General features: G+C 41.0%; 1 protein-coding gene across 4 annotated transcripts; it reads left to right on the top strand.

Annotated features, from left to right (window-relative positions):
* The first annotated feature begins 9,029 nt into the window (after nt 1–9,029).
* On the top strand, nt 9,030–17,098 carry TPRKB (TP53RK binding protein). Of its 4 annotated transcripts, none has more exons than XM_047069088.1 (5): nt 9,030–9,085; nt 12,184–12,283; nt 13,877–13,999; nt 15,328–15,504; nt 16,983–17,098. In XM_047069088.1, the coding sequence occupies exons 2-5, from the start codon at nt 12,242–12,244 to the stop codon at nt 17,067–17,069; spliced, it is 429 nt and encodes a 142-aa protein (XP_046925044.1). In that variant the 5' UTR covers nt 9,030–9,085; nt 12,184–12,241; the 3' UTR covers nt 17,070–17,098. The 4 variants fall into 4 exon arrangements, with proteins under 4 accessions (XP_046925044.1, XP_046925042.1, XP_046925043.1 ...); XM_047069086.1 differs by having other exon boundaries at nt 12,124–12,283; XM_047069087.1 differs by lacking the exon at nt 9,030–9,085 and adding an exon at nt 9,095–9,237.
* Nucleotides 17,099–18,346: the final 1,248 nt, after the last annotated feature.

Raw genomic sequence — 18,346 nt, 5'->3', positions numbered from 1 at the left:
CAGAATTGTTACCCAGGATACATCATGAAGGCTCACTTGGACTGAAATTGGAGCAAGACAACTGGTGAGGCGTGAAAGAACAAGCAGGGGCAGGTATGGGAATCCAGCTTCGCTGATAGTTTTCCTTGGCAAGCAGTTTCTAAGGAGGACATTGCCAGCACAAGTGCCATCATTATAAGTACTGCTACCTTCGAAACATGTGACCCTATCATGCCCTCTGTCCTCTTCCCTTTCAGTTGTCAACATGGTTTGTTAAAAAAAAAAAAAATTAGTCTCCGTTTGCTATCTCACGTCTCATTCTGCACCACACTAGAGTTGTGGCTTCCACTCGCACCACACCATCGTTAAGACCTCTGGCAAAAGGGACCAGCGACTCCCTTTTTTTTCAGAGGTCTTCAGGGGCCTTTTAAGCTTTTAGAGTTTTCATTTTTATTTTTAAAAAATGTATGAGTAGTTTAAAATTCAAATAGTTCTGGCGTACCTGGATGGCTCAGTCAGTTAAGCATCCAACTCTCGACTTTGGCTCAGGTCATGATCTCGCGGTTCTTGAGTTGGAGATGGTTCGTGAGTTTGAGCCCTACATCAGGCTCTACGCTGACAGCACAGGGCCTGTTTGGGATTCTTTTTCTCCTTCCCTCTATGTTCCTCCCCCTCTTGTGCCCTCTCTCTCTCAAAATAAATTTAAAAATTAAAAAAAAATTCAAATAGTTCTACTGAGATTACCATGGAAAAGGATAGTTCCCTGTCTGCCCTACCCCCGGCTATCACTCCCCAAACACTGAGTAGTTTTGCATTATCTTCTAGTATTTGCCTCCATGTTTAAATACTATGCTTATTTAGCCACTTGTTGATTTTTCCATTTGTGATGCTACCTGTTACCCTCCCGCTGTGGAAGATGAGGATTTAGTTCGTGCACATCACTTACCCACATGCACACTTCTATTCCCTCATCCCTTCAGTATATTTCCCAATTTATGGTTCAGTCAGTATTCCAGGTTCATGTTTACTAGGCAGCTGTTGTTCACCTCTGAGCCACAGCATGCCGGGATTCTGTTCCTCTCTTCTATAGCTTCTGTCCTCATTTTGCCTTGTTTGTTTGCTTCTTTTCCCTGCACCTCTTACTGGTTCATCCCCCAAATCCCAACACCACTGTAACGTTCTCATACAGATATGATAGATGCAGATCCTTTTTTGTCTGAAATCTTTCCTGGAGCCCTCTTGGTCTTTTCCAGGTTGGATGCTATATTCGTGTGCTCAGGCTGCCTTAACAAAGTACCAGACTGGGCAGCTTCAACAACAGGAATTTATTTTCTCACGGCTCAAGGGGCCAGACATCTGAGCTCAAGGTGCCAGCAAGGTTGGTCTCTTCTGTGTTTACAGACAGCAGTCTTCTCCCTTTGTCCTGGTATGGTCCTCCATCTGTGACTGTCCAGATTCCCTCTTCTTATAAGTACACCAGTGGTATTGCATTAGTGCCCATGCTTACCACCTCATTTAAACGTATTACCTCTTTATTTATTTTTAAATATTTATTTATTTTGGGCAGAGCGCAAGTAGGGGAGGAACAGAGAGAGGGAGACAGAGGATCATAAGTGGGTTCTGTGCTGACAGGCTGACAGCAGCGAGCCCAATGTGGGGCTCGAACCTACAAACTGTGAGATTGTGACCCGAGCTGAAGTCAGACACTGAACCAACTGAGCCACCTAGGTGCCCTGACGTATTGCCTCTTTAAAGACCCTATCTCCAGGGGCACCTGGGTGGCTCAGTCAGTTAAGCATCTGACTCTTGATTTCAGTCAGGTCATGATTTCTTGGTTCATGAGTGCGAGCCCCGTGTTGGGTTCTGCACTAACAGTGTGGAGTCTGCTTGGGATTCTCTCTCTCCCTCTCTTTCTGCCCCTCCCCTGCTATACTCTGTCTCTCTCAGAATAAATAAACATTAAAAATAATAATAAAGACCCTCCAAATCACATTCTGAGGTCCTGAAGTTTAGGGTGACTTCAACATTTGAATTTGTTGGGAATGGGGGGATGGCACAACTCAGCCCATGATGGGAAGCTTGATAGTTCTCTATATCTGGAGCATAGCTGTTGTCCTGGGATTTCTTTTCACTGTCACTCTGGTCATTTCTTATACCCCTCTTTTATTTCCTGGGTCCCATAGCTGAGACTTTCATGGTGCACTTCCCTGCTTGGGGGAATATATCCCTCTATAGCTTCCCAGAGAGAGTTAATGGGATGTAAATTTTTCAAGACTTTTGCATGTCTGAAATGGGTTTTATTTTATTCTTCAACCCCGTTGATAATTTGCTAGGCTATAGACTTGTATGTAGGCACTTTTAAATGCATTTATTCATTGTTTCCCACATTTTGTTGTTGCTCTTGAAACCCTGTGTTCTGATTCCTGAACTTTCATTTGTGACTTGTAATTTTTCTCTGTGAAAGCTTTAGGATCTTTACCTCAAATGTCCTGAAATTTCATATGTCTAAAAATGTGGGTATTTTAAAATTTGCAACACTATATACTTAGTGAGCCCTTTCAGCCTGGCAAGTTGTATGTATCAGTCCTGGGAAATTTTCTTTCAGTTTTATCCTTTCTATTTCAGGAACTTCTATTAGTTGAACATTGGATGTTTTTTTAAAATGTACCTCCAAATTAATTATTCTTTTCCTCTTATTTTCCATTTTTAACTTTTTGGCTATTTTTTTTTAATCAGGAGAATTTCTTCAGCTTTATTTTCTACCTTCCATATATTATGTTCTGAATGCCTTTTTTTTCCAAGTACTTTTTTTTTAAATGAACGTATTCTCTCTCTCCAAAGTTATCAATTATTTTTAGGTTCCTTCTGTTTCCTGAATCACCTGTTTTCTTTTTGTTTGTCTGTTTGTTGATGCCTGTCTCTCATATTAGAGGTGTTATTGAAATATTTGGTGACCTTTGCCCATCTTTTTGTACTTAAGATGTAACCCTGGGCGGCTCAGTTGGTTGAACATCTGACCCTTGATTTCAGCTCAGGTCTTGATCTCAGGGTCATGAGTTCAGGACCCCTGTTGGGGTCTGTGCTGGACATGCATCCTACTTAAAAAAAAAAAAAGATTGAAGCCCTCAAAACTGATGGCAGCTCTGATTGTCTCATGGTGGAGTTGTAATAATGTCAATTTGCTTTTTGTTTACTTTCCCCTTGCCACACGCATTTAGATTTTATTTTTCTCCATTTGACAGTAATTTTATTGCTCTCTCTCTCTCTCATCTACCATTTGGTATCTCTCCCATTCTCTTGTGAGTTTTTAATCAGTAAAAATTACTTTCATTTTGGGTAGGAAGTATAGATACAGATAGGAGTTCAGTCCAGCCAGTATAATGAGCCTCTGTTGCCAATAAAACTGGGTTTGGGGTTAATCCTGTCTGGTAAGCTTGATTTTTATGCATTATGTCCCAGGAGCATGGACCATTGAGCATCCTAAGTCATGATTTGGCCCTGTAATGTCAGCCACAAACACTCTTGATGTGGAGGGAGACCCCATCTAGGAACCTGTCTGAACCACCTTTCTAAAGTAGTTCTAACAACTGCCCCCAGAATTATGTCCTGAAAACAAACTCATTGTGTTATTCCCCTCTTGGAAATTTTGGATGGTCGTGGCCTTTGGAGTCCACATCCAAGTCCCTGTCAAGGCCTTCTGTGATCTGACTCCGAGCTGATTTTAAAACCTCTGCTAGGGGCGCCTGGGTGACTCGATCGGTTAAGCGTCTGACTTCGGCTCAGGTCACGATCTCACAGTTTGTGAGTTCGAGCCGTGCATCGGGCTCTGTGCTGACCACTCAGAGCCTGGAGCCTGCTTCAGATTCTGTCTCCCTTTCTCTCTGCCCCTCCCCCACTGGTGCTTTGTCTCTCTGTCTCTCAAAAATAAACACTAAAAAAAAAAAACCACAACTCTGCTATATTCTACTCCATTCTTCAGTGTGCAGGCAATTTCCTGAGTACATTCTGTTGAACATTTATGGGTACCATGTCTTTGTCTTCCAGGTTGTTCCCTTGCCTGTAATGGCTTTGCAGCCTCTATAAGCAAATCATTCCCTTTCTTGAAGCCCATCTCAGTAAAGTCTTCTCTCCCAACTCTACCCACTATTGAATCATTCCTTTTCCTACAAGGTATCTTGTATCACTATTTAGCATTCATTTCATTTATATCTCTTGTTACATGACACACAGGTTCCAAGCAGTCTCAGATTCCCTCAATCCCCTCTTCCTTCATGAAGGTGCCATCTGGGGGCACTTGCATGGCTCAGTTGTTAAGTGTCTGACTCCTGATTTCAGCTGAGGTCGTGATCTCATGGTTCATGAGTTTAAGCTCTGTGTCAGCTCTGTGCTGTCGGTGCAGAGACTGATTGGGATCCTCTCCCTCTGTCTGCCCCTCTCCTGCTTGTATGCTTTCTCTCTCCCAAAATAAATAAATAAACTTAAAAAAAAAAAAAAGAAGAAGGCACCATCTCCCTCCTGGCCCACACTCTCCTTTTTTGCCTTGCCAGCAAACCTTATTGCATTCCCTAAGCTACAAGAGCCCAAGTTACACTGGGCCTGCATGGCCCTTACAGCCTCTACACCAGCCCTCTCTCTTATGTCATTTATCCACTTTAGAGTTGCAGGAGATGCTATACTGCAGGCCACAAGATCTGGCTTTCTGAGCTGCCACTGAAGGGATGATCAGAAGAGTGGAGGAGTCAGCTCCCACTGTGGGGAGCCTTAATTAATGGAACATAGAGGGCAGGAGGGAGCCTGGCAAGCAAATTTCCCCCTCCTTTCTCTCCTCTGTGGACTACCGTCAGGAAAAGTTTTCCTTTCAAGCCTTCCAGAGAAGTCTAGCCCACGGAGTGAACACATATGCCAACAACCTGTGTGTCTTCCTGGCTCACCGTGAAGCCTGCCTATAAGGCAGTCCATTATCTCACATTGCTTTGCCTCTTTCCTTGCTTCACTTCCCTTTTTTCCTAACAGTCTGTTCGCACATATCCCACATAAAACATCAGCACTTTAATCCTTGCCTCAGGTTTTGCTTTCCAGAGGACCTAGGTAAGATACGCAAGCATTTGTTAATAAATTTGGCAGTCACAGTTTCTGTAGTTTTTAATTTTTTTTTAACATTTATTCATTTTTGAGAGAGAGACAGCGTGCAAGGGGGGGAGGAGCAGAGGAGGAAGCTCTAGGCTCTGAGCTGTCAGCACAGAGCCTGATGCAGGACTCCAACCCACAAACTGTGAGGTCATGACCTGAGCCGAAGTTGGATGCTTAACCCACTGAGCCACCCAGACTCCCTGGCGGTCACAGTTTTTAACCATTGTTCAACCATACATATGAGAATGGGAAGTACCAGAGCTCTTCCACTGATGTGACATTGAGATCCTATCTTTAGGAATATAGAAATGTCAATTATATTCAAGTTAACAATTTAGCAAGTATAGTCTACCGACTTATAGGTAGGCATTCATTTTGGAGGTAATTTTCACATGCCTTGCGAATAGTTTTTGAAGTCTTGGTGTCTTCAAAACCCATTTATTCACATAACACTTCCAAGATTAGAATCATTTTATCAGATGGAAACAGATATACCTATTTATACAAGATATACAGATATGCATATTTATATACTGCAGAGGAGAACAAGGTTGATAATCTTGTGAAAGTTCTCATTAACCAACACCAAATTAGATCTTTTAAACTAATTTCATGATACATAGTGATCTCTTCCCCTGCAACTGTAGTAAAGGGATCATCTTTATCTTTGAGATGACTTAACAGTAAAATTCATCCTTTTTTCATGTACAGTTCTATGAGTTTCTACAAATACACTGTTTTATAACTACTACCACAGTTGAGAACCTTGCCATCACGCCCAAAACTTCCCTCATATCATTTTGTAATTAACTTCTCCCACCAACCCCAGGCCCTGACAACTGCTGATTTGTTTTGTCTCTGTATTTTTTGCTTTTTAGAACGTCATGTAAGTGAAATCAAACAGCATGTAGCCTTTTGGATGTGATTTCTTTCAAATTGCATGACGCCTTTGAGATCCGTCCATGTCATTGAGGGAGATCGATAGCTGATTCCCTTTTTGTTGCTGAGTTAGTTTTTTATTGTATGGATATACCACAGTTTGTTTATCCATCTACCAGTTGATAGACTTCCAGTTTTTGACTTTTGAACAAAGTTGCTATAAACATTTGTATAGAGGTTTTTGTGTGAACATCTGCATTTATTTCCCTTGGAGGGAGACTGCTGCTATGAGGTCAGCGTGTGTTTAATAGAAGAAACTGCCAAATTTTTTCAAAATGGCTGTACTATTTTACATCCCCATCAGCAGGGTATAGGAATTCCAGTTGCTCACATCCCTACGAGCACTTAGTATTTAAAGTGTACAATTTGATACTTTTGATATGTATATAATCATGAAACCCTTTCCACAATTAATATAGAACATATCTATTACCCCAAAGTTTCCTTGTGCTGCTTTGTAATTTCCTTTTTCCTTTGATGGAAAGGCCCCCTATCCCAGCAACCACTGATCTGCTTTCTATCATTGTAGTTTTATGTAAATGGAATCATACAGTATGTACTATTTTTATGTCTGACTTTTTTTATTCAGCATGATTATTTTGAGATCCATCCATGTTGTTATGGCACAATAGTTGGTTCCCTTTTATTGCCAAGTTGTAATCCATTATACGGATATATGATTTGTTTATCCATTCACTTGATGAATATTTGAGTTGTTTCCAGCTTTAGGTGGTTATAAATAAGCTGCTATAAACGGAGCGACTTTTCTTTAAATGTCTATTTTTAATCAACTTTATTGAGGCATAATGCATAATTTATTGTCCATAAAATGTATTTTTTAAGTGCATAGTTTGATGAATTTTGACAAAGTCATACTCCCTTTATAACTACCACTACTTGAAGAAACAGAACATCGACAGGCTTCACAGCAAAGATTCCCTTGGCGTCCTTTCCAGTCCATCCAGGTCTCCCACTCCTCCATTCCCAACAACCACTATTTTGCTTTCCAGTCAGTCTAGAATAAGTTTGCAATTCCTACAGTTTTGTAGAAAAGGGATCATTCAGTAATATATTCTAGTTTCTTGCTTTTTTTTTCAGAGGTTTTTAGATTCATCCATTTTGCAAATATTGTTGCAAGTATCAGTAATTTATTCCTTTTTGTTACTATTTCATTGTATGAATTTACCAGTTTGTCCACTGATCTGTTCTTGGGCATTGGGCTGTTTCCAGTTTTTTGCTATTAAGAGTAAAGTTGCAGATCACCTGGGTGGCACAGTCTGTTAAGCATCCAACTTCAGCTCAGATCATGATCTCATGGTTTGTGGGTTTGAGTCCCACATCTGGCTCTGTACTGTCAGCACAGAGCCTGGAGCCTACTTCAGATTCTGTGTCTCCCTCTCTTTGCCCCTCCCCCGCTTGCACTCTTTCTCTCTTAAAAACAAACATAAAAAAAAAAAGAGTAAAGTTGCTATGAACATTCACGTATTAAACTTTGTTAGGTACGTGTTTTCCTTTCTCCTGGAAAATGCAAAGGAATGAAATGCAAAATAAATATACATTTAATTTTTTAAGAAACTACCACACTCTTTTCTAAAGTGGTTATACTATTTTATAAAATTCAGATCAGCAATATATGAGGATACCAATTATGTTTGACAATACTTACACTATCAGTCTTCTAAATTTTAGTTGTGTGGGTGTGTAGTAGTAGCTCATTATGTTTTAAATTTGCATTACTCTGATGACTAATGATGTTGAGCATCTTTTCATGTGTTTATTGGCCTGAATCACAGATCCTTTATAAAGTGTTCAAATTTGTCACCCATTCTTAATTAGATTGTTTTCTCTTACTGAGTTGTAGGCTTTCTTTATGTACTCTGGATACCGGTCTTTTGTCAGAATATCTTTTAGAGGGCAGTTGGGTGGCTTAGTTGGTTAAGTCTAACTTCAGCTCAGGTCATGATCTCAGGGTTGGTTTGAGCTCCACCACGAGCTCTCTGCCTGGAGCCTCTCTACCTCAAAGCCTGGAGCCTGCTTTGGATTGTGTCTCCCTCTCTCTCTGCCCCACGCCACCCCCCACCTCATGCTCTCTCTCAAAAATAAACATTAAAAAAATTTTTTTTAATATCTTTTACACCTATATATTCCCATTGTGTTCAAGCTCATGCTTCTCCTTTACTATCCCTTAAACGGGGGAAGGCCATATGTGTCTCAGAGCCTTTGAACTCTCTTTATTGCCTAGAATGCTGTTCTTCCAGTTACACAGACCTCCTCCAGTTACTGTTCAAAGGGCCCTTTCTGGTGAGCTCTTAACCATCCTATTTGAAATAGCAATACCCTCGGCCAGGCATTCCTCCCTTTCCTTTATTTTTTCTCCATAGCACATATCCACCCGACCTATATTTGTTATTTACTTGTGTAAATTTACCTGTTTTCCTGTGTAAAGAAAAGTATGGACCAAGATGAACCGGAACCACAAAATACATGGAAAATAATTATCTGCAGCCTGTTTAGGGGATTACCTCCTTTCTTGGAGGCTGATACACTTAGAGATGACAAATTTCTGAGCCTGCTAGAAGCAGGAAGAGGTTGATTTCATCAACGTACTGTCACCTCTTAAGTACCCGAAGCAAATCGCGGTCCACTCCAGAGCTTTCCTAAATGACCGCACCACTGCAAGAAGGAAACAAGTTCCGTACGTCCCCGAAAAGAACTGTGGCTGAGATGAACGTGGAGTTCATCCTGGCCAACACTGTTCTTTGCACAAGAAGAAACCGATGTCTCCTCCAACGCCCAAAACGCGTTGGAGAAAGGCTGAGTTGCGCCCTGAAACCTCAGCGTCCGGTCCCCGGATCCTTACCGTCCCCATAGCCGGAAGTGACAGATGGGGCCCTGGCTCCCATTTGCGTCCGCCGGCGTCTCTCAAGCTGGGGAAGGAGCTTCTGGGGAGGGACTTGCGCGGTTGCGGCCCAGCTTCCGGAAAGTGAGGGGTTTGTTTCCGAGGGGAAGGCCTTCCGGGAGGACCGAGAGTGCGCAGGTGAGTCCTCTCTGGCAGGGCGGGCGGAGGGCCAGCCCCGGGGGCTCAGTACAGCAGTGACAAGCTCTTGCTGAGTGCTACCCAGCTGAATGAGGATTCATCAAACCGATGAAAAGGGCTGAGGAGCACGTGTAAGAGGGCCTGGGACCCTGGTAAATTGACTTTTTAAACGGAGTTGAAGGGAGGGAGGAAGAAGTCAGGGGCTGTACCTGTCGGAGGGGCAGAGTTGGGGAGCGAGCCTGGGCATTTGAAACTGGGGAGGCCACTGGGCTGTAGCGGAAAGACCGCGGTCCGGAGACAGGTGCGCTGGCAGCAGCACCAGGCGAGAGGGCTGCGACTGGAGGGTTTGAAACGCCCTGCCATTAAGTGGGAGCTTTATCACAAGAGCGGCGTTAGGACGAGATATGGTTTACGTTTTGAAAGGATCGCTCTTACTGCCAGGTGGAAGTTGGATGGAAGGAGGGCTGGAACTGCGAGGCCACCACCCCTAGGAGGCCACAGCTGTAGTTGAGACATGCGGCCTGGGCTGGGGGCAGTGGGTTTTGGGGAGAAGTGGACGGGTCAAAATGGTACTTAAGAGGTAAAGTCGTCAAGACTAGAGAGTAACTATGGGAGCTAGGAGTATGACTGGATTTGCTGTGATTGAGAGCAACGATGATTCTAAGTTTCTGGCCCAAGTGAGGGAATTATGTTTTGACTTTTGCTAGGCTGATGAGAGACCGTAAGGCGGGATGAGGGCAAAATATAAGCTGGCACACCCCCACCCCGTGGGATCTGTGTGACATTCTATGGACACCCCTGTCTACCCAAGAACAAAGGAAAGGACAGAAAACAAATGGTTAAATTGATGAGTCTCTACCAGTTTACAAAAGAAACGTAATCCCATCAATAGCCTAAAGTCCCGGAACTCCCTGCTGTCTTAATGTTAATGATTTGCTAGAGGGGAAAAAAAACAACTTAGTTTGACAATAGCTAGGCCTCCCGTAATCTGTGAGTCTTTAGCATAAGAAAGTCTCTGGAAACTTCCCTTCTGACTTTACCTCCCCTAAACTCATAGTATGTAACAAGCCACTCTTCACAACCCCTGTGCAGCTGTTTCTGCCCTGGATTCCTGTTCCCATGCTTTAATAAAATCACTTTTGTACCAACGACATCTTCATGAATTCTTTATTGACCATCAGCTGTGAACCCCACTATCACCCCAAAACCTCATCAAGGGGACCTTTTTTCCCTAGTATAAAAACATAATGAAAAGTTTTTTTCCTTGCTGATTATCTGTACTCTTATTTTGTGTGCTTACTGTAGAAAATTCAGTGCAATTTTTTTTTTTATAGAAGATGATAAACGTTACCAATAATCCTGCCACCCAAGATGGCCATATTTTGGTGTGTTTCATGTTTTTGTTTTCTGTGTGCATCTTTTTGTGTAATTGCGAATGTATTCATTATATTTTTCTGTATCATTTTTTTCCCCATTGGATGTTACTATGACAATAAAGATTGAACTGCTGTGTGCCAGGATATTATTCACACATATATTTTTTATCCTAACAAAAAGTCAGATGTAATTCCACCAAGTCTGAGATAACTTTTTGGTGTATCTTCCTTTCAATATTTTTTATGCTCCTTTTTGAAAAGCCCACAGTTTATGCCACATTTTACGTTTTGTCTTTCTTTTTTTTATGTATTTTTTACAATTTATTTTGAGATAGAGTATGCATGCCAGTGGGGGAGAGGCAGAGAGAGAGGGAGAGAGAGAATCCCAAGCAGGCTCCATACTGCCAGGGAGGAGCCTGATGTGGGGCTTCAACTAAGATCATGACCTGAACTGAAGTCAGATGTTTAACTGACTGAGCCACTCAGGTGCTCCTGTGTTTTGTTTTTCAATCAGATGTTTTTACTTAATGTTATTTATTGCTATTTCACACAAATTAACTGGTCTCCAAGATGACAGTTTTTAATGCTTGTTTAGTTGCAACAAATCTGTTATTTGCTAGTTTGTTTTCAACTTTTTGCTATTAGGATGATGAGAGGAGCATCTTATTACGTAAATTTTCAGGTTTTTAATTATTCCTTGAAAAGAGTCCTAGAAATGGAAACTACCAAGTAAAAGGATAACCTGAACTTACCAAATTGCCACCCCCAAATAACTTACTAACACTTTGAAATTGTTTTAAAGATCAAATTTTTGCAATACTTAGATTTTCAGTTCAAGGATATGGTTGTCTTTCTAGTTAGTCAAGTTGTCCTTTATGTTTCTTTTATGTCTTTGTCCTTTCCTTATTAACTTATGTCTAAGAAAAGGCCTGTATTGATTTTTTAATAATTGTACCCCCTCCTGGGGCACCTGGGTGGCTCAGTTGGTTAAGCATCCAACTTTGCCTCAGGTCATGATCTCATGGTTTGAGGGTTTGAGCCCCACATCAGACTGTAAGCTGACCGCTCTGAGCCTGGAGCCCGCTTCAGATTGTGACTCCCTCTCTCTCTGCCCCTCCCCCACTCATGCTCATGCTCTCTCTCAAAAATAAATAAAACATTAAAAATAATTGTACCCCCTCTCTACTTAAATGTCATGTGTGAAATGAGTATCTTTGAGTCAAGTGTTGTACTTCAATAAAATTTTCTTAATATTTGTGTCTAGGTTCTGCTAAAATATACATAAAATGGGAAGATCAGAAAGCTAAAAAGGCTAATAAGTTGGAGTGAGGTTTCGTTAACACCATAAGTAATCCGTGGCCTAAAGAATTCCTGACATTCTGCTCCTACTTGTCTGTTAGAGAAGCTGCCCCTCAGCCATGCATCAAAGCCTGCCTGCCTGCACAACCAGAGAAGCAGGCAGCAACCTTGGTCTTTCAGTAAAGGAAGCTAGGGACAACTCAGCAGGGTTGGTAGACATCTCATGGGGATGCCAAATGTGCTTTTGGGATGGATTCTTCTAGTGTAACAGTTCTGTCATCTTGTTATATTTGTTACTGAGGATGTTTATTAGTTGAATTATAGCATTAGCTTTTAAACAGATGAAGTCTTTTGGTCTTTTAGAATCGTGCTTGTCTGTGAAATGCAGTTAACGCATCAGCTGGACCTATTTCCCGAATGCAGGGTGACCCTTCTGTTGTTTAAAGATGTAAAAAATGCTGGAGACTTGAGAAAAAAGGCCATGGAAGGTGCTATTGATGGTGCATTAATAAACCCTAAGGTGGTAAGTACAAGTAAGAACAAATGAGCTATAAAGGGGCATTTAAGAATACATTAATTAAAAAAAATTTTTTTATGCTTATTTTTGAGAGACCAAGAGACAGAGCATGAGTGGGGGAGGGGCAGAGAAAGAGGGAGACACAGAATCTGAAGCAGGTTCCAGGCTACGAGCTGTCAGCACAGAGCCTACTGTGGGGCTCGAACCCACAAACCAAGAGATCATGACCTGAGCCAAAGTCGGATGCCAAACCAACTGAACCACCCAGGCACTCCAATAATATGTTAATTTTTCATGATGTTACAGGTTAGCCTAAAATTGTCATCTTTGGATAAATAGTTCTTGTCTAAACTGTGGAGTCAGATTGAGCCAACTTTGAATTTAATAGTGAATAGAAGCCAAAGTGCTAGGCCTTTCCCAGGAGATATGAAAGGTTGTATTCTGACTCTGATGTAATGGCAAATGCCTGGAGCTTCATTTACTCATTTGAACTAGAAAAATCTCTGCACAGGAGGCATCCGTAGTGGTTAAGAGCACACACTGTGGAACCATGTTACTAGGACTTAATCTCAGCTCTGCCACTTATTATGACTTTGAGCAAGTGGTAGGCAACCTTTGTACCATGCTTGCTCTGTTCCTGCCATTGTTCTAAGTGCTTTCCGTATACTAACTCACTTAATCTTCACAACAACCCTATGAAGTAACTACTATGATTATCTGCATCCAACAGATAAAACTAAGGGATCTGCCCAAGGTCCCTCAGTAGGAAGTGACAGCTGGGATTCAAACCCAGACATTCTTTGCTTTGGCTACCTCATCTACTGTGTGTGAATAATAATACTGATTTCATAGGGTAGTTTTAAGAATTAAAATAATACAGGGGCGCCTGGGTGGCTCAGTCGGTTGGGCGCCGTCTTTGGCTCAGGTCATGATCTCGCGGTCCATGAGTTCAAGCCCCGCGTCGGGCTCTGTGCTGACAGCTCAGAGCCTGGAGCCTGTTTCAGATTCTGTGTCTCCCTGTCTCTCTGACCTTCCCCCATTCATGCTGTCTCTCTCTCTGTCTCAAAAAATGAATAAACGTTAAAAAAAAAAAAAAAGAATTAAAATAATACAGGTAAAATGTTTAGACTATGGCCTTTCCCCATATTAGTGCTCAATGTTCTTTAAAAACATTTTTTTAAATATTTATTTATTTATTTATTTATTATTGAGAGAGACAGAGCATGAGTATGGGAGGGGTAGAGAGAGGGGGAGACACAGAATCTGAAGCAGGCTCCAGGCTCTGAACTGTCAGCACAGAGCCCAACGCGGGGCTTGACCTCACAAACCACGAGATCATGACCTGAGCTGAAGTTAGACACATAACTGACTGAGCCACCCAGGCGCCCCCCAATGTTCTTTTTAAAATTTTTACTATTTAAGTTCCTTGCAGCTTTAACATTCTATGATTTACTGAACACCCAGCAATTTTGAAAATATAGTCCATAGAAACTGTGATGAAGTCAAACAGCCTGACATTGGAGTTACCAAGAGAGAAGGCATGTGTCTCCCAAGTGCTCCAGATTCTCCGTGTGTGATTCTTTATGTTCTCTTTGGTAGATTGTTGATCCATTTCAGATACTTGTGGCCTCAAACAAAGCAGTTCATCTCTACAGACTGGGAAAAATGAAGACAAAAACTCTATCAACTGAAATTATTTTCAACCTTTCCCCAAATAACAATGTAATTAATATGGATTTTACTTTATTTATGTTGATTGTGTTGTGCTAATGTGTGTTCCCCAGTGTTGGGCTGTAATAGTGAAGAGTGTTCTGGAAAGATTGAAGTTTAGCACTGCCTCTTCCTAGACAAATAAGCTTTGGAGTCACTTCACATAGGAGTAAAGAAATATTTAGCTACATTAGATGAGGATAGTTTTATCTGTCCTTCTTACCATATAGGGTCAGGAAGATCCCTCTAAATGATATATAAATTTAAATGGCAAAACATTAAGCATGGATATTTGTGTGTTACCATGCACATCTTTTACTCTCCCTATAATTCCTTAAGGATAGAATCCATGTCTTTTCCATATACCAGAAGCCTGCCTGGTACTTGGAACAGCCTTTAACACAGGCTCACTCATATACCCAGGGCTCAGGAAGAGTTTGTGGTTTGAAATACTGGTAGTAATCAAAGTTATTGAGCTAAAGATATTCTACCTCTGGCACATGAAAAAAATAACTTAAATTTTGCTGATGAAGTTTTAGTATTACTACTACTATTAAGAACACAACCAGGTACTAACATCATCCAAAGGACAATTAGGAAACCCGTAGCATGGTTTAAAATAATGTTTGAAATTTTATAAAGTTTATAGAATGCATGATAATAGAATTCCTCAGTACCTGGAGAAAAAATTACCAGATAATTATAATTTCTTTGACATCATTTGAAATAATCTGAGAAACTTCACTTCGGTAAACATCTGCTGGGCTTGTCCCTCTTACAGTTACAGTTCTAGGGCAGGAGAAACATGTTCCTGAGGAAGGCAGGTAAACAAGACAGAAATCCAAATGCACTAAGATAAGTGACATAATGGGAATAATACTTCAAACCAATGGAAACAGCAAAGAAGCAACTCCTGCAAGGAGAAAGGATGACATTAGTGACATTAGTGTTGGACCTTGAGGGATGAGGACACTCCAGGCTGAGGACAAAGTTTGAGCATAGGAAAAAATGTATGAAATGGTGGACACCCATATGGTCCAGTCTGGGTAGAAGGTGGGTGTGCATGGCTAGAGGGTCACTTGGGGCCAGAGGGAGGGAGTGTTGATGTTAAGAAACGCCAAGAAGTAAGCTTGATTGCGCAGGAATAAGGTGCAGTTTTGAGCAGAGAGTACTCTAGAGGCAGATGTGGTGGGTGTCAAGAAGGGTTGTTGAAGAGAAACACTGTAGGTAGAATCATTAGGATATGAAAAATAACCTGACCAAGGAAAAAGGAGGCCCATGGGGGGATGTTTCAGACACAGAAGCTACTGGTTATTGTTTGTTGTTGTTCTTTTCCTTAGATTTCAGAAGCTCTGAAAAAATTTGGTATCTCAGCAAATGACACTTCAATTCTAATTGTTTACATTGAAGAGGGAGAAAAACAAATAAATCAAGAAGACTTAATATCTCAGGTAGAAGGTCATCAAGTTTCTCTGAAAAATCTACCTGACATAACAAATATTACAGAAGTCAAAAAGGTTTGTAAATCTGTATTTTTACAAAGTGTGATAGATGAAGAATAATACTGATGTTGTTTGCTTGTTGATCACTGATCCTTCTGGTTTTTGTTTTTCTTTAAGAAAGGTTAATGTAATTAAAAATTACTTGAAAAATAGTTACAGATGCAAAGAATTAGAAGATGCTGGATTATAGGGGCGCCTGGGTGGCGACCGAAGTCAGTCGGTTGAGTATCTGACTTCAGCTCAGGTCATGATCTCGCAGTTCGTTGAGTTCGAGCCCCGCATCAGGCTCTGTGCTGACAGCTCAGAGCCTGGAGCCTGCTTTGGATTCTGTGTCTCCCTCTCTCTCTGCCCCTCCCCCGTTCATGCTCTGTCTCTCTCTGTCTCAAAAATAAATAAACATTAAAAAATAAATTAAAAAAAAAAAGATGCTGGTTTATGTAAAATTTAGTTAGAAATTTAGTTGATAAAAGCATTCTTTAATTAAGAATAAATAACGTCAGGGATGCCTAGGTGGCTCAGTCAATTCAGCTTCTGACTTCGGCTCAGGTCATGTTCTCCTGGTTCCCAAGTTTGAGTCCTGTGTCAGGGTCTGTGCTGACAGTTCAGAGCCTGGAACCTGCCTCGGATTCTGTGTCTCCCTCTCTCTCCCTGCCCCTACTCTGCTCTGTCTCTCTCAAAAATAAACAAACATTAAAAAAAAAAAAAAAAAAAGAATAAATAACTTCAGAGGCACGTTAGTGGCTCAGTTGGTTGAGTGCCCTACTTTTGATTTCAGCTCAGGTTATGATCCCAGGGTCATGGGATCAAGCCCTGCATTCGGTTCTGTGCTGGGCATGGAGCCTGCTTGGGATTCTCTCTCCTACTCCCCTGCTTGTCACTCGTGCTGTCTCTGTGAAGAAAAAAAAAAAAGTGCAGAATACATTTTATATTTATTTTACATTTCAAATATACTGTGTAAGCTTGATCTTTAATATCTTGACGTATGCTTTAAAAATTGGTACAGATTCGGGGCGCCTGGGTGGCGCAGTCGGTTAGGTGTCCGACTTCAGCCAGGTCACGATCTCGCGGTCCGTGAGTTCGAGCCCCGCGTCGGGCTCTGGGCTGATGGCTCGGAGCCTGGAGCCTGTTTCCAATTCTGTGTCTCCCTCTCTCTCTGCCCCTCCCCCGTTCATGCTTTGTCTCTCTGTGTCCCAAAAATAAATAAAAATGTAAAAAAAAAAAAAAAAATTGGTACAGATTCAAAAAAAAAATTGGTACAGATTCAGTTTCTATGTGTAGAGGGTTATTACCATAACTAATTTAAAGGGAACTTTTGACATAAATGATGAATTGCCATCTACTTTACATATTTTAATCACATTTGTGATTTGTGATTTCATGTCATTATCCCAGTAGTTGAATGATAAATAATTTCACTTATATATGTTTGTATAATGGAAACTAGTAGTGCATGAATATATTAGCATGTCATAATTCATCTTTTATTTTCACAGATATATAAACTGTCTTCACAAGAAGAAAGTATTGGAACATTGTTGGATGGTATCATTTGTAGAATGTCAACAAAAGATGTTTTGTAAAATGACAGAAATATTAAGATTTTTCATAAGAAAACATTGATTTTTCTTTCTTGATTATAAAATGTGTATGTTCAGGGAACCTGAGTGGCTCAGTCGGTTAAGTGTCTGACTTCGGCTAAAGTCATGATCTCGCAGTTCGTGGGTTTGGGCCCCACATCTAGCCGTATGCTGACAGTTCAGAACCTGGAGCCTGCTTCCAATTCTGTCTACCCCTCTGTCTCTGCCCCTCCGCCACTTGCACTCTGCCTCTCTCTCTCTCTTAAAAATAAATAAACATTAAATTAAAAGAAAAAAACAGGGGCACCTGGTTGGCTCAGTTGGTTAAGTGTCTGACTTTGGCTCAGGTCACGATCTTGCGGTTCGTGGGTTCAAGCCCCACGTCAGGTTCTGTGCTGACTGCTGACAGCTCCGAGCCTGGAGCCTGCTTCAGATTCTGTGTCTCCCTCTCTCTCTGCCCCTCCCCTGCTCATGCTCTGTCTCTCTCTCTCAAAAATAAATGTTAAAAAAATTTTTTTAATTAAAAAAAATAAAACGTGTTCAATTATGGAAAATTTTAAAACACAGAATGGTATAACAAACCATTCCTAGTCCTCTCTCTTAATATCTTGAAAGATAACCACTGTTGCTATTATTTGTTGTTGCTGTCTAGTCTTCTGTATCTATTCAGGTTTATTTTTATTTAATTGGAATAACTGGATTTTTACTAGGTTCTTGCCTTAGTGATTTTATATTCATCAGCTCATATTCCTGCCCTTACTTCTGGCTAATCTAGTATTTCCCCTCCAAGCCTCCTGGTTCCAAGTATTTTACATACAAGAATTTACTCATTATAATGTTATAAAGTAAACACTTAATATTACCACCATTTTACACCCAGGAAACTAAAAGATTATAGAAACAATAAGTAACTTGCTCAAGGTCATAGAGCTAGTATAAAGCCATGTTTTATAAATGCTTTGGGTTTTCTTTTTTAACTTTATATTTTGATCGTAGTAGTCAAGACAGGCTTGGTCAGGGGTGAGCAAACTTTTCTGTGAAGGGCCAGATAGTAAATATTTTCGGCTTTGCAGTCCATAAAGTCTCCACTGTATCTACTCAACTCTTGCTATCATAGTGCAAAGGTATCCACAGACCATAAATGATGAGTACGGCTGTGTTTCAGTGAAACTTTATGGGCAAAAACAAGTGGTGGACAGGATTTGACCTGAGGGCCTTGCTTTGTGGATATCTGGGTTAGGTTAGGCTTTGATTACAGTCCCTAAAGCTCATTGGCTTCA

Source organism: Lynx rufus, unplaced genomic scaffold (assembly GCF_022079265.1).
Source record: "Lynx rufus isolate CCGP_SWC_20201006 ecotype Redwood Valley unplaced genomic scaffold, mLynRuf1.p SCAF_8, whole genome shotgun sequence".
NCBI classification, from domain to species: domain Eukaryota; kingdom Metazoa; phylum Chordata; class Mammalia; order Carnivora; family Felidae; genus Lynx; species Lynx rufus.
The sequence above is the reverse complement of the archived record's forward strand: the minus strand, read 5'-3'. Positions and strand labels throughout refer to the sequence as shown.